Here is a 16214-nt window from a genome sequence, read left to right on the forward strand (position 1 = left end):
ATGCAAACTGCAATGTGAGCACTGATAATGAATCAAGTTTTCGCTTGAGATAGGAAAGAACCATGGCTTAGATATTTTTTGGAAATGCTCAAAAGTAATTGAGAAAAAACATGCAAATTAAGAGAGAGAAGATCATTTACCCATCGTAATAATAAAATCCTTCAGATAGTAAAAGAAAGTTGAAGCCTCATACTTCAAGAGCTTGAATTAATTTTCATGATTAACACTCAATTACATTGCATCTCTAATGAGCAAACTGATTACAAATTATTTTATATATGTAAATAAAAAGTCTAGCTATTGGCTTACATTATGAAACTGACTCTCTTGGGTGATACTGAAGTGTTTAAGTATCAGAGTCATTTTTTTCAATATAAGATGTTTGAATACCAGTTGAGTTTGAATATCTCCATCCTCTCTTCTCCAAAACATTAATGGCCTGTTCTCTGAGAGCTTGCGGCTTCCATACGTGCAAAGTTATATATCTTTTTTTAAGTCAGTAGGCTCAAGTATATTTAATTTTACTGGATTATAATAAATAATTGGGGTAAGAAAAGAGGTGGAATTTTTCTCTTGTTTCTATCACTAGGCCAATGCTTGGGAAACCTACTTTTTAAAAAATTACAGCCCTCAGACCTTCATCACCCCAGTTACTCTGGCTGGAAGATTCTGGGAACTTTAATCCAAGAAACTAATTTTCTCAAAATCTGACTGAGATCTTTGAGGCTCAGCCTTCCCAGTAGACATGCTGGTTGGGGATAATGGAATTGTAGTCTAATACATCTGGGGGACACTAGGTTGAAGAATAATAGCCTAGATCCTGCACTCAGTCTGTGCCATCTGTTTCTAAATTTACCATGTCAGTTGTTCCAAACTAAAAATTATTGAGAGAGATGAAATCATAAAATATATACATTCCCTCTCCTTAAGTAAAAGACTGGGCAAGCACTAGGAAGACACAGGTAGTTTCTATATGGAACATGGTAGCATCTTGATTTCCATCAACATTGCAGGATGACTGTGTGATAAAATCATCATTTAGCTTCCAAAAGGGACAGCAAAGCCTCTCTTTGAAGCTAAACATGTCACCTCTCTCGTTGGGTAGATTCTGAAGAGTATTATACAGCTTGAAAGACTTAGAGGGTCCTTTCTACTCACCCGCCCAACTATTCTCTCCATCCCTTCCAGAAGCCGTTTGTTTTGTGCCTCAATCTCCACAGCCTTCCAGAGAATTGTGTCTGGAACTTCTTTGATTCTTTGCACTTCAGACACCAGATGGAGCAGAGGGTCATTCCAGGAGCGGAGGACACTCAGCACTAAATTTAACAGGTCCTCGTGCTGCTCATTCACCAAAAAAACCCAAACCAAACCATAAAAAAAAGCCCCCCAAAAACAACCCCCCCAAAAAACAAAAAAGCATTAGATATTGTCATACACAAGATACAAATAACATAATCTTACAGTACAAGAACTGCTGCAGTTTTTTTAATGGTTACTGTCTTATTTCTGTCATTTTAAAGCATGAAATAACTTGAATAACTAGATAACAAAATACCCTAAAACACATTATCCATACATTCTCTGTGTGTTGCATTGGCAGAAGTCACTTTGTTCAGCCTTGTTGAATGGAATGACATTTAATCCCCTGATTATCTTGAATATTAGTTAGATCTTTTTGGAAATACAGGATCTGGAAAATCTATGAGTACACAATGGGGGATGCATTCTGTGGTATGCCACTTAATACCTTATCCAAAGCACTTCTAATGTCTACATATAGCACAGCAAACATGCCTGGGCATGGGTCTGATTCGCCTTTGAAGTGTTTGGCTTCTGGGCAAACTTCTTTTCTTTTGAAACTTTGCCACTGCTTGGGGTGAGCTAGAAGATCAAAGGGCTTTTTGCTTTCCCAGAATCCTCCTTGCCATTTTGCTGCCCTTGAGATCTCTCTAATGTTGACATCAACAATTTTCACTTTGCTTACCGTGGCAAAATACATCTACCCTGTAGAATAACCCTTCCCTGTTTCTTATCTTAGAAGAACTGTTATGCTCCTAAATCCAAAGGCTCAAACATTATCCATACAGCCAATGTAAACAGAGAGAGGTTTGTATCTTCTGTTGAGATTTCTGACAGTCATAGTCACGTTACTTTGAAAACATTATTTTTAAAACATCAGTTTGCTGGTTCTCCTGCTTAGTGAAAAAGTAACCGGTTTATTGTTAATGTGTCAAAGGAATACATTATTTCCAAGCTTTTGAATGGTTCCACCAGCATAGCGGAAAAACTTCATCAAAGTGAGAATCATTGCCTGCAAATCAAAAGGAGTTTGCTTCCAAATGCCTTTGGCTTTTTAAAAATTCTTCAGTCAGTGCATAGGCTAGGAACTTATTATTAAAATTAGATTCTTTCAACAATATAAGCATTATTAATATGTTTATAGTGACAGCTGTTAGATGTGAGAACATGTATAATGGCAGAAGCTGACAGTCTACGACTTCAGTAGGGTCCAAGCCTTGTGCACCTTCATACCATCTTCTTGCCAGAGTTGTAATCTCCTTTTGGCTCCACTGCCCATGCCTATCACTACTGGAAACATACTACGTTCACCTCTGTTCTTGGAACAGACAATGAAGATTTCACTAACTGTTTTCTAGGATTTTCTAGGGTTTTTTTTGTGTGTGTGTGTATGAGTTAAGACCTATGGCTAGAGAAGATGTTTGATTTTTTAAAAATAACCATTGTGTTAAAAGAATTTGTATAGCTGTTGAACGATAAAGTGTGAGAGAAAACCTTCCATAACACTTGCAGCAGAAAATGAGTGACTAGATGTTGCTAAGACATCCATATCTGGAAATGCATCTGCCATTCAGCCTACCATAAAAATGGCATGTAGCATAGAGGTGGTCCTAAGTAAGAAATATGAAGTATTTCAGAAGGATAGAAGTGTTTTTGTGGAATAGAAATTTTGAAATGAGTAATGATGATTTGCCTCCCATTATCCCTCTCTGCCCATTTGTGGGGGAATAATGTGTGTAAAGATGGTGCACAGATGTGTTTATTTAGCAAACCTACAAACTTTCAGAAGTTTAAATATGGTAACCAGAAGACACTCCAACATTTATGTCTGACTTCTATTTAGCTGGCACCAAAGCCACAGAAAATACTATATGACAAGTTGAACCATGCATATGAAACATTCTAAAGATCTCTGCTTGGACACACAACAACCTATGAAAAATGAAAGATCATATAATCTCATAGGTGCTACGTGTGTTCTGGTTTTTCCTTTTCTAAAAAAAGATTAACATAGCTATTCGCTATCTTACTTTTGTAAACTATACAGTGGGTAGCCAGAAGGATTTCAAGTTTCTCTCTTTTCCAAGGAAGCTCTCAGTGCAACATCCTCCCACGTCCCACAGACTCCACAAAAACTCTTTTACTCTTCCCACTCATGTAAGAGAAAACTGTTAGAGATCACTGAAACATTTTCTTCATCCTGAGAGTTTGGGGAAGTAATGTAAATCGGTCGTAGATACATTGCTTGGGCCTCTTTGCCTCTTGAAATCGTAATTGGTAAAGAAGGTTAAATTTGGATTTTGTCCCCTTTGGACAACCCCTTTTTTTGATTTCAACATCTTTAAAATTTCTCTGAATCAGCCTCATTTGGTTCTAGATTTGTTGAAATCAAAAGCACAGCCTTATTAGACAACCATTGTGTAGATTTTAAAACTTCTAAAGCTAATGAGTTTTTCCATTTCATTATTTTCTCTAGCATGTCATTCTTCTAACATAGAGCTTACTTCCTCTGGGTCTGTTGTTTCTACCTGCTCATTATACACTTTCCCCACCACTAGAAGGGGAGCAATAGCAGCAGAACTTGTTGCTGTAAACCCTTTGTGCTTTGAAACAGAAAACCTGTTAAAAAAATTAAACACGTTTTCTGTAACCATTTCAGCAGCCCCTCTTCCTGCTTTGTTGCTTTGGACTAACTTCTTTTCTCTGCATCTGCTCAGGTATTTCTGGCTTGCTCTTCCTGCATACAAATGGACATAACTCACATGAATTTGCTGGGCTTGCTCTTTGTCTTCAGGAGTGGTGAGGGAAGAAGTATGGCAGCTGTTAACGGCTTTTGCAATAAATCCTCGGCCCTGAGCATAGCGTTCGTCCTGAATATAAACAAAGGTTTCTTTTAATACAGTAGTCACAAGTCATTGAAGATCTCCTGAAAAGTTCTAGTCATTTCTTTTTTGTTAGTTTGAAATTAATCTCTAAGTTAATTTTGTATTAGAAAATTATTACATGTATCTCTCTGAATCAAAGGTACTTTCTTTAAATAATGTTCGGGTGAAATCAATGTGATGGTGATGAATTTTTCTCATGATCTGTTTATCAAGAAAAGCTGTCTTATTTTGCATAGTCTGTAACCCTAGAATACAATATATGAAACTTTTCCTCCAGCCAAACTCCAAAGCAGTTCCATAGTTTTCCAGTTATTTTTTAATTCTACAAAGCATTCCAGATTGCTCTTTGTTACTTGGGTTTGTTGCTGTTTTCCTTTGTTGTTTTAAATGGCTTCTAGGTACAGGGTCATGTGTTTTCTTTCTCACATGCGATCTGTCACTGTTGTGATTCCTAAGGGGAGGAATGCTTTTGTGAGAAAAGGCTTTCAGTGCATTTGGACTATTAATGAGAGACAGCAATCTGTCATTTTCCCACTTCCCAAAACATGTGCCTTAAGAGACAACACTTACTGTCACTTTAGTATGATCAGAGGTGTGCTTATTTCACCACTGAGACTGTACATTCATCTCAGATGATGAAAATTTACCTAATACATTGAAAACCCGCAGTTAGGATTGAACAGGTTGCTGAGCACACATTGCCATAACCCACCTAGATGCTGGTACAGCTTTCTTCTCAATGTTTTAAAACAGTTAATTAGGGCAACATGTTTAATTGAAACTGTCTATAGGACTGATACATAAACTGTTTCAAAATATAAACAGCAATTTTAGTAATCAGTCCTCTGAGCTTAGGCACTATATATGTGTGGACTTTGAAAGGTATCTTATGCAGTGGGACTTTTGACATAATGATGAAAATAATGGTGTAACAAGAGCAACAACTAAGAAACCTAGCATTTTTTCATGAGCTGTTCCTGATACTAAAAATGAAGCAGAAGAAGTAGAGTGCCACTAGTAGCGATGGTGTCCAGAATGTTGGAGTTTATTTGCAACCTTTCACGCTGCCTGTGTTTTGAGTGACTAGAAGGGACTTTTCTGGACTGGGCTGGACAATCAATCTACCCAGCACTAATCAATCATTCCTGTCTGCCTCTGAATTCAAACAGAGCCGTGCTTCTCCACTGAGTGTTCGCTTGGAAGCAGTCAATTTTGTTATTTGTTAATTTGCCGTTGATCTGTTCACAATTGTAAGTAATGAAATGTTATTATTATTTCTCCTACAAATGTCTCAGAGTAAGTTATTGAGACTTTAAGTGCTAATTAATGAAAAAGGGGTGGACTCTGGGGAACTTGTAGCTGTTCTCCTCTGTGAGTCCCTGTATTTTTAGGAATTTTATCAGAAATCCAAAACTCTGCAACACAGAATGTTTCTCGATATAATTTTTCCATAAGGCAGAAATGGGTAGCCTGGTGGCCTTCCAGATGTCATGACGCTCCACTTCCATCAGCCCTAGCTAGCAGTGTGGGAGGTACAACCCAACAACATCTGGCAGGCTGAAAGTCATCTACAGTTGCTGAACACACAGTTCCTTTCTGTTCCCTTCACATTTGAACACATTCTTTGAAAAGGGTAGATTCTGTACAAGGCATGCCGGTACTTACAAATTCATTGAATATTTCAGCAGAAAGGGAGTGGATGTAATGTGAGAGTTTGACAGCACGGTCAAAAAGATCCCCGAGGGAGACCTGACAACTGTCAGAACCATTGGGACAGATGGGCGAAGATGTTACAAACTTTCTTGACAGGAACATATTAGTCATCAGCAGGATCACCAGCAACACACCTGTTCAGGTAAAAGAAACAGGCATCCAGAAAGCATGGTAACTTGAGTCAACAAACAGTATTCTGCCTTCTTCTGTTTCTTCTTTTAATGCTTGACTTATTAAGCAAGCATATGTGAGGAAAACAACTTTTTCATGATGTATGTAGTTTTATTTGCATAAATGTAAGAGTGTGGAAAAATAGGCCGAGTTATTTTCCTTTTTGGCTTTTCCCAAGGGTGGCTTCCTTCTCTATAAACATATGGTGTTTAAATTAGATTTGAGGGAGGGCGGCTAGGTCAGTCTCAAGATTTCGATTGTCTTGGGATTCTGTCTGCAAATTTTCCACAGCTGTGCTGTTTAAACCTTTCTCCATGTGTAACTCTTAAGTGCCTTCAAAAAAAGAAAAAGTGTAGTGTGCTGTAATTCCTTCAAAGAGGCTTCTGAATGCCTTGAGAAAGGGGCTATGGAAACACTTCTCTTACATAACAAAACCTTGAAAACCAATACCTGATAATGCTGTACATTGACTATAAATTCATCCGTAATATTAACTGCATAAGAATACTCTAACAAATAAACTTGATCAGTGCTTTTAAGGGGATGAATTCATATAGTGCTTCTCTGGATTACATGTAGGGAAGAAGTCGTATAATGAACAATTGGATTTAGATGCAACTGAAACTGAGATTTATTTGTGGAATAAAATATTCAAAAGTGGCTTAGTGGTCCCTCCTTCTGAGACTCTGCAGTTTACCCAAGGCTGCACAGGTTGGCTCTTTTCCTGGGAGCGATAGTGGAGAACTGAATTCCCAAGCCTTCCTTCTGCAGCACGATGCTCAGATTTGCTAAGCTAGATATATCATGCATACATAGGAGAAAATCCCATTGAACAGAGTAGAATTTTCAAGATACATTCCCATAGGATTGGACTATGTATCTGGAGTGGAGAAAGCATTTCACAGGGTGCAATCCTACATGTTTCTCAGGAACTAAGCCCCAATCAAACACAATGAAATACCTATGTAAACATATATGGGGTAAATATATATATATATTCTCAAACAAGAGTGTATAGGATTACAATTTATGTTTATATATGTAAACATATATGGGGTTAAATTGTAATCCTATACACTCTTGCTTGAGAATAAGTGCCAAAGAACTCAAGTTTACCTCTAAGTAGACATACATGTTTGCATAGTTAATTAGGTTAGATTCTGCCTCCTGCAAATATCTATTAGATTGTAGCACAGTGAAGGAACAGTGGCACATTTCTGTCCCATTCAATGCTGTAAAAAACAAAATGGTGCCATTTACCTTGTCTAATATGGAGCTGCTTATAAGAAGTAAGAAGAGTTGATAATCTTAGTAATATGAAATACATCAAATACAATCTGAGAACCTGGGACATAGTTTATGAGGTGGTTTTGTGGTAGAGGAACATAGCATCTTTTTGCATACAGTCATCTTCTAATTTGTTTTAATGCAGCTTTCACAAACTTTGAAGACAGATTTTCCCCTTGAACTTCCATTTTCAAGAGTGTTTTCTCTTTGCAGAGGTGAAAAAAACCTGTTTATGGTGTGCCTATCTACATCTATAGTGTGGATTACGTTGTTTAAATTTAAATTCTCTCTCAACCTGACAGGGAAAACATATCGCAAAAAGAATGTCAAGAGACGTACCTTTCAGCGAAGGCTTCCTGTCGGCCGTGGTGAAAACCATTTCTGCTGATTTGCTTTAGTGAACAGAAGATGGAATTTCTCATTCTTACTAGGGTTAGGATCCATCCTTTTATACACTTTTGTGCCTATCCTGCATAAATGAAACAGGTTTTAGTCACTTTGCCTGTCATAGAAATTGAAGTTCATAATTACAAACATCAAATTGGCCTTTCTTTTCCTATTCATATTCAGCAAAAATTTATGGACTTTCAAGAAGCATCTGGATTAATTAAGTTGGTTATACAGGCTAGTGGACAAGTCCAGCTTTCAGGATCCTATAGTGATAACTGATCTTCCTCTTTTTCGGTCCGCACGTCATTATTTTTAAAATATGATTACGAGAGAAGATTAAGAAGAAAATTAGTTTCTGGATATATAGGAATACCTGTGAAAGGAAAAATAAGAACCAAAGGATGTTCTTGCAAGATATATTTCTTCTCTTTAAGAAACTTTGTATTTCTATTTATCTATTTCTTTATTTATTTTTTAATTTTATTCAGTTATTTATATTTATAGTGAATTTTAACCTCTAGTTAAGGAAGAGTAAGAGAATAGAATCTAAAAATGTTAGCATGTTTAGATCTTTATTGCATATTCCACATGTTGTTTGGCCAAATGCTAAAAGACATTATTATATATCAATGACTGAAATTTGATAGTAAGTCATAACTAGAATTTTGTTGTTGTTTAGTCGTTTAGTCGTGTCCGACTCTTCCTGACCCCATGGACCAGAGCACGCCAGGCCCTCCTGTCTTCCACTGCCTCCCGGAGTTGGGCCAAATTCATGTTGGTAGCTTCAGTGACACTGTCCAACCATCTCATCCTCTGTCGTCCCCTTCTCTTCTTTCCTTCACACTTTTCTAACATCAGGGATTTTTCCAGGGAGTCTTCTCTTCTCATGAGATGGCCAAAGTATTGGAGCCTCAGCTTCAGGATCTGTCCTTCCACTGAGCACTCAGGGTTGATTTCCTTTAGAATGGATAGGTTTGTTCTCCTGATGTATTCTGCATATAAGTTAAATAAGCAGGGGGACAATATACACTCTCCAAGATGTCTGGCTCAAGGTCAACCACATTATCTGGGTTGTCCAGGATATCAAAATCTTTCAGGTATAATTCCTCTGTGTATTCTTGCCACCTCTTCTTGATATCTTCTGCTTCTCTTAGGTCCCCCCCATTTTTGTCTTTTATCATGTCCATCTTTGCACAAAATGTTCCTTTAATATCTCCAATTTTCCTGAACATAACTCTGGTTTTTCCTTTTCTATTATTTTCCACTATATCTTTACACTGTTCATTTAAGAAGGCCCTCTTGTGTCTTCTTGCTATTCTTTGGAAGTCAGCATTCCATTTTCTGTAACTTTCCCTATCTCCCTTGTATTTTGTTTCCCTTCTCTTCTCTGCTATTTGTAAGGCCTCGTTGGACAGCCACTTTGCTTTCTTGCATTTCCTTTTCTTTGGGATTGTTTTTGTTGCTGCCTCCTGTACAATATTACAAGCCTCTATCCAAAGTTCTTCAGGCACCCTGTCCACCAAATTGAGTTCCTTAAATCCGTTCTTCACTTCCACTGCGATTCATAAGGGATTTGGTTTAGATTATACCTGATTAGCCCAGTGGCTTTTCCTACTCTATTCAGTTTAAGCTTGAATCATGCTATGAGAAGCTGATGATCAGAGCTACAATCAGCTCCAGGTCTTGTTTTTGCTGACTGTATAGAGCTTCTCCTTATTTGACTGCAGAGAATATAATCAATCTGATTTCGGTATTGCCCATCTGGTGATGTCCATGTGTAGAGTCACCTCTTGTGTTATTGGAAAAGAATGTTTGTGATGACCAGCTTGTTCTCTTGACAAACTCTATTAGCCTTTGCCCTGCTTCATGTTGAACTCCAAGGCCAGACTTACCAGTTGTTCCTTTTATCTCTTGACTCCCTCCTTTAGCATTCCAGTCCCCTATAATGAGAAGAACATCTTTCTTTGGTGTCAGTTGTAGAAGGTGCTGTAAGTCTTCATAGAATTGGTCAATTTCAGTCTCCTCAGCAATGCTGGTTGGTGCATAAACTTGGATTATTGTGATGTTGAAAGGTCTGTCTTGGATTCGTATTGAAATCATTCTATCATTTTTGAGATTGTATCCCATTACAGCTTTTCCCACTCTTTTATTGATTATGAGGGCTACTCCAGTTCTTCTATGGGATTCTTGCCCACAATAGTAGATACGATAGTCATCTGAATTGAAATCCCCCATTCCCGTCCATTTTAGTTCACTGATGCCCAGGATGTCGATGTTTATTCTTGCCATCTCCTGTTTGACCACATCCAGCTTATCAAGGTTCATAGATATTACATTCCAGGTTCCTATGCAGTATTTTTCTTTGCAGCATCGGACTTTCCTTTCACTTCCAGGTGTGTCCGCAGCTGAGCGTCCTTTCGGCTTTGGCCCAACCACTTCATTAGCTCTGGAGCTACTTGTACTTGTCCTTGTCCTCTGCTCTTCCTAAGTAGCATGTTGGATGCCTACCAACCTGAGGGGCTCATCTTCCAGTGTCATATCTTTTAGTCTTTTGTTTCTGTTCATGGGGTATTCTTGGAAAAGATACTGGAATGGCTTGCCACTTCCTACTGCAGGTGAATTGTGTTTAGTCAGAACTCTCCACTATGATCTGTCCGTCTTGGGTGTCCCTGCATGGCATAGCCCATAGCTTCTCTGAGTTACTCAAGCCCCTTCGCCATGACAAGGCAGCAATCCATGGAAGGGCATAACTAGAATAGGCCTGTTGAATTAATGATGAATTGATTCACCAAACCCCTTGTGACGTAATAGGCTTATTCTAGTTGCGAATACTGGATTTCCGTCTTCATTGTACACCAGAAAAAATGCTTTTTTTGGGCATAGCACTTAAAAATTAAAATGAAATCTTGAAGAGAAAGTAATGTTTTTGAGAAAGATACAATTTTTCCATATACTAACTGAAAAACCAAATAGAATCATGAAGTGAGAAATCATATTTAGTGCTCGCTATACTCAATTTTAAGCTCTCCTGTTCATCTACATTCATGTGCAGATGATGGCCATAGTTGTGGGTGAGCTAGATGAAGTGAAATACAAAAATACTATCTTCTGTAATCTCTGAAGTTCAGAGTCATGGGATGATTGTGCCAGGCCTCCCTAAGAACCTTCAGATTATAGAAGGGGTAGGAAGATTTTTGTCCTAGAATCATACCTTGAGTCTATCATGTGGCACCTTTGAGCTTTTAGTATCCACCACCATAATGATCTTTGCAGGAAGCTGCCCCTGTAGTCCATTGGAAAACTGCTACTGGTGCACAGCAGGGCTATCTACTTCTTGATGTGGAGCAAGAGTGCCACAAGGAACTCAGAATGCCACAACTGCTGGGTTTCCTTATTTCTTTCCAGTCTAAATACATCTGGTGCAGAGTTAAAACAGTGCCAATATCATCAGGCAAGTCAGTGTAAAATAATGTGGATTCTTACCATGTTTTTTCTTTTCTTCTTCTTCTTCTTTTTTTGAAAGATTGAAGTTCTCCAGTGGAGTTGCTTGCGTTCTCCAGTAGATTTGTATGTACTGGGAAGTACAGCATATCACATAAATTATATTAAAAATGGATTGGATCAGTTCAGGTTGTGATGTGACTTAAGTCATGCACAGGAATGTAATATGAAGAAACCCACTGGAAAGAAGAGTCAGTTCATAGATCAAATCTGTGCATTGAGATATTGACCTTAGATATTTTCATACTGGTATGAAACAGAAGCATAAAATGATGCCTCTTGATCTTGGTGGAAACACAGAGAAATTGAGGTTTGTTTTTTAAAGTCCTCTTTGAAATCTGTAATCCAAACTAACTCTCTGTCTTGCCCTGTTGTCACCAGAAGGACTCATATTTAGTGATAAGGTCCGGAGGAGTGTTTATGCTTGAGTTTGGAAAAGTTACTTTATTGGCAATGAATTCTTCTAGTGACCATGCTAGCTAGAGAATTCATATAGTTGTCATTCCAATCTCTGATTATGTGTATGCAACATAATGGTATTTTATCTTTTACTTGAAAGATAAAATAAAATGCTTTCCTGTAAAAAAAAAAAATCAGGATGAGTGGATGTATCAGTCTTCTCAGTTGAAGATAACCTGTTAATCTACATGCTGAAGAGGAACCAGGAGTTCTGTTTGTGCTTGAGGGGGCACAGAGATCAGATATGCAACAAAATGAAACAACAACAACAACAACAACAACAACAACAACAACAACAACAACAACAACAACAACAACAACAACAACAACAACAACTGCATACTAAGGAAAGCATCCACCAGGTAAAACCCCTTTTTGGGCTTAAATTTGGCTCAAATTGATTGTTCCTGGTGGTTTAACTAAATTCCTAATCCCAACTCTGTTAGAGGCAGGTCACATTCCTGGGAATTCTTTCATCTACAAGCAAAAAAGAATTTTTTTGAGTTTCAAAAAGACAGAGAAGGGGGCAGGGAGTGGGGAATTGCCTGACTGTCCTCTATTTTAAGAGATGAACCATAAATTCCAAACTGCTACCTGAGGAGGACCTTGAAAACAACTTGCATACTGCACTATCTCCATCTAAGAAGCAAACCTGGCTTTAAAATCATCAGCCATGTGAATTTGGGACCTTAATAACAGCATCCAAAGTGGAACTACCCACAAAACTTTATGCACAGCCTTGAATAAGATGATTTATCATTGAAAGCTCACTTTAAATTTTTTTTTTTTTTATATTCTTAATGGTCGATTAAAGGTATCACTGTTCCTTTATTTGTATTCGTTCCATGACCATGTAGCCTTTTCCTGTTTGTATATCAGTGAACTAAACCTTTCACTGCACATACGAACCTGTTACAAGCCAGCAATAATATTTTTATCTCCGTTCTGGAAACAGAGAAATTAGAAAGGGAAGGAACCAGGGACCTGTTGCCCTCCAGTTACAACAGCTTCCCAGAGCCTTGGACAATGTAGTGAATAGTCAAGCATTATAGGAGTTGTAGTCCAGTATCATCTGGAGGGCCCTAGCTCCCTCACCACTCATCTAGAGTTTCACATGACGTGAATGTTAGAAATTAATATCTGCTATCGGTTGTGATTTTTGTGGGCACAGAGAAGGCAGAATCCCCCAAATAGGTAACTTCCAGATATGTTTTGATCCCCATCATCCCTAGTCAGAATGGCCATTGGCCAAAGATGATGAAAGTGGTAGTCCAAACAAAGTTAGAGAGTGGCATGTTGGGCCTGCTGTAGGTTTTAGTGATCAAAAACAACCAAACGTCATTTTGGAAAACTATGAAATATAAGTGCAGCACTGTCAATATGTGTTGTGTGAGGATTGTAACGCCCTTGTCATGAAACCTAGTGGTTGCACAGCCATTCATAGACATCAAGGCATTTGTGCGTGCATGTGCGTGCATGTGCATGTGTAAAAATATTCCTTTATATAATGACTTGTGTTGAACTTTATAATGAGATAAAATAAATAAAATTTATGCTGCTCTTATGTTTGAACATTTTTTTTCACTTTAAAATTTCAGATGTGATATTTTCATTTTTGTGTAATCACCCTTTCACCTTCCTGTTCTTAAACCCATAATATGTAAGTACCAATACCTATGCAAGAGCTTTGGAAATTAAATGAATAAGGAATCATTTTAATGAATGAATCTTTCAGATAATGTAATCAATATATGACTATGTCATGGGTATACATGAATTCCTAAATTAGCCATTTCTTAACTCTTTGTGTAGGTGAAGTGATTATGATGAAGACAGGAGTAAAGGGACCAAATGAAATGATGCTTCAGATGCAAAAATCTGAGTGGGAACATGATGGGAGCTTTGTTCATTTTTGATGGGACTGTGAACAAGCATGGAGATGTTGGCAAAAAATAAGAAATAAAACAGAATCATGAACATATTCAATCTGATTTTGTTCCTGTGTATTATGAAATGAATGATCATCTATAGGTAGACAACATCCAAGGGTTCATACTGAAAGCCATGCAACACCTGCCTGCTGCACCCCTTCCCCACTGCCTGCAAACAATGCCCGTGCATTGTTTGGAGGCAGCCTCCATTGCCACTAATTCTCCTGTGCACATTTGCAAGTCACAGGGAATCTCACAAGTCTCGTATGCTTTTCAGAGTATGTGAAGAAGCAATGAGTGAATGACATGGCGATAAGAGGGCTGCTGCCATTTTGATGACTCCTATAAATTCAGCCTGGAAGTTCCCATCAAATTGTGGGACTGGGAGTTCATTTTTCCCCCAAAGTCCCATTCCTAATAGCCATCCATCCACTATTTAGAAATGTAAATCATATGCAGAAATCCTGCTGCTTAGCATAGTAAGTCACAACTAGAGTAGGCCCGTTAAATCAGTGGGGATTTGATACCTCATATGTTCCATTGATTCACTGTCGAAAAACATAAAAGACACTGCAAAGTAAAATAACTGGTAAAATTGGCAGTAGCTGAACATTCCCTGAAACAAGCTGGACATGAAATCCTATTTCAAAATACAGAAGTACTGGACAACACCAGCTATCATTTTGTTAGATTGCACAGGGAAGCCACTGAAATCCACAAACACCAGCAGAGCTTCAACAAAAAAGAAGAAAGTCTAAAAATCAACAAAGTCTGACTCCCAGCACTGAAAAATACAGCCTGCAAAAAGGTGAATGAACTCTACCCAACCACAAGGGCCAGTGATCACTGCACACAAAAGACTAGCTAATGACACCCATCAATCATAGTGACAGATTCCCCCTTATCACAACAAAACACTCATAACAAAAAAATACCCTGATGACGAGAATCACCCACTCTCCTGAAAAGAACAAAAACCTGATCCCACAGTTATAAATACTCAAGAATCCCACACACTACACCAGAACACAGATGAGAGTTCTAGCTCCTGTCCTCTGAAAATGCCGGCCACAGACAGTGGCAAAACATTAGGAAGAAAAACCTCCAGAACACGGCCAAACAGCCCAAAAAACCTAAAACAACCATGACTTTGGTTAGGTTCATTTGAAGGGTACTGGCATTCTCAGTGGATTCATGAAATACCTGATGTGTGTATTAAATCTTGTACCTGCTCAAAATCCCAATCCTGCAGCTAAACCTCAATTCATTTTGATACACATTTTTATGAGATCAAAAATGTCCCATAAAAATCCTTGTATCACCTTTGACTCTTTGATTCATGGTTAGTTTAATTACTTTATTAAGAAGTCTCATTCCCTACATAGCTATAAAAATTTGGACTGGATGAAGAACAGAAACTTAAAAGAACTCAGTGTGTAATTATAGGAAGTATAACTATAATTTGAACTGGTATTTAATACATAGAAGATTTCTTTGCCTTTATCTAAAATAGCTCCAGCTGTGTCATGTCTTCTTTTTCCAATCTAATTGCTCGCTATAATCTCTGAGATGTGAGACTTTAATAAAAAATGAAGAAGGGGGAGCAGTAGCTTGAATTTGTGTGTGTGTGTGTTGGTAAATAATGCAAGTGGCTCTTTTCTCTCCACAGAAAGGATCTTGACATTTTAAAAGTATATTTTCAAAATGATTGTCTCCGAATGGACAGGCAGAGAAAAATAAATACTATGGTGCTCCACGCAAAGACCAGTGTAATCACTTAGATGAAAATACAGGAAGAAACAATGTTGTACTGCTGCTGCTGCTTTTAAGCGAACAATTATTATGATATGTTTTGTGTTGAGTCTTGGGAATAAAACTGTACGATATAACTGGAAACCAAAGATGCAAGAAGTAAAACTTAGGTATAATGTTAATCTGTTTTTCTGCTATTGATCCTTATGGAACACAGGTCAGAGCTCTGTTGCAAATGCTTTGATCCAATGTTTGAGTTCTGCAAATTCTTAAGTGTTTCAGCATTCACTACAAAGGAAGGAGGTTTCTACATTCCTAAAATAGATACAGAGACTTCAGCCATTCTAGCCATTGGGTTCTAATCCTTCTCAACCTCAGCATGGCACTGTGGAGCTGTGGCCACCAAGGAAGAACTTAGCGAAGACAACTTTGTTTGTATGGGGAGGGATGTGTTACATACAGCACTGATGTTACCTGTCTGTCATGGGTTTGGAGGGAAAGTTCCATCCTATGGGGAGTGGAAGGCGGGACATCAGGAGGAGGGGCTGTACTGTATATATATGTGATGCGTGTGTGGTGAAGAAGGGAGACGCTGGGATGTGAAGAAGCAGCAGCTGGGAAGAAGAAGCTGGTGTGGGAGTCTGTGTGTCAGACAGGGTACTTCTGTGTGTCAGAGTACCAACCTGATAGGTTCAGGTGTCTGTTGGTTAGCCAGAACTGATAGGTTCAGGGTCTGTGCTTCAAGTTAAGGGTTCTGGATGAACCAAACTGTGTGTATGTATGAGTGAGAATAAGCCACGTTACTTTATCTATTCACCTGATTGTT

The 16214-nt window shown here is 38.2% G+C and overlaps 1 protein-coding gene and 1 long non-coding RNA gene across 2 annotated transcripts in view; one reads left to right on the forward strand and one right to left on the reverse strand.

The window, feature by feature from the left end:
* The window catches only part of PRL (prolactin), a 28836-nt gene extending 22813 nt beyond the window's left edge, over positions 1–6023 (reverse strand). Inside the window, exons 1-3 of the mRNA XM_020781656.3 lie at positions 5850–6023; positions 4062–4169; positions 1159–1338 (exon numbers count right to left, since the gene is read on the reverse strand). Of these exons, the coding sequence (XP_020637315.2) occupies positions 1159–1338; positions 4062–4169; positions 5850–6008 (447 nt within the window). The 5' untranslated portion in view covers positions 6009–6023. The remainder of the gene's footprint in view (positions 1–1158; positions 1339–4061; positions 4170–5849) is intronic.
* Positions 5903–13686, forward strand: LOC140706880 (uncharacterized). Its single transcript, XR_012086784.2, has 2 exons — positions 5903–6039; positions 13518–13686. It is a non-coding gene; the product is annotated as an uncharacterized LOC140706880 (long non-coding RNA).
* Positions 13687–16214: the final 2528 nt, after the last annotated feature.

Source organism: Pogona vitticeps, chromosome 4, assembly GCF_051106095.1.
Source record: "Pogona vitticeps strain Pit_001003342236 chromosome 4, PviZW2.1, whole genome shotgun sequence".
Taxonomy (NCBI): domain Eukaryota; kingdom Metazoa; phylum Chordata; class Lepidosauria; order Squamata; family Agamidae; genus Pogona; species Pogona vitticeps.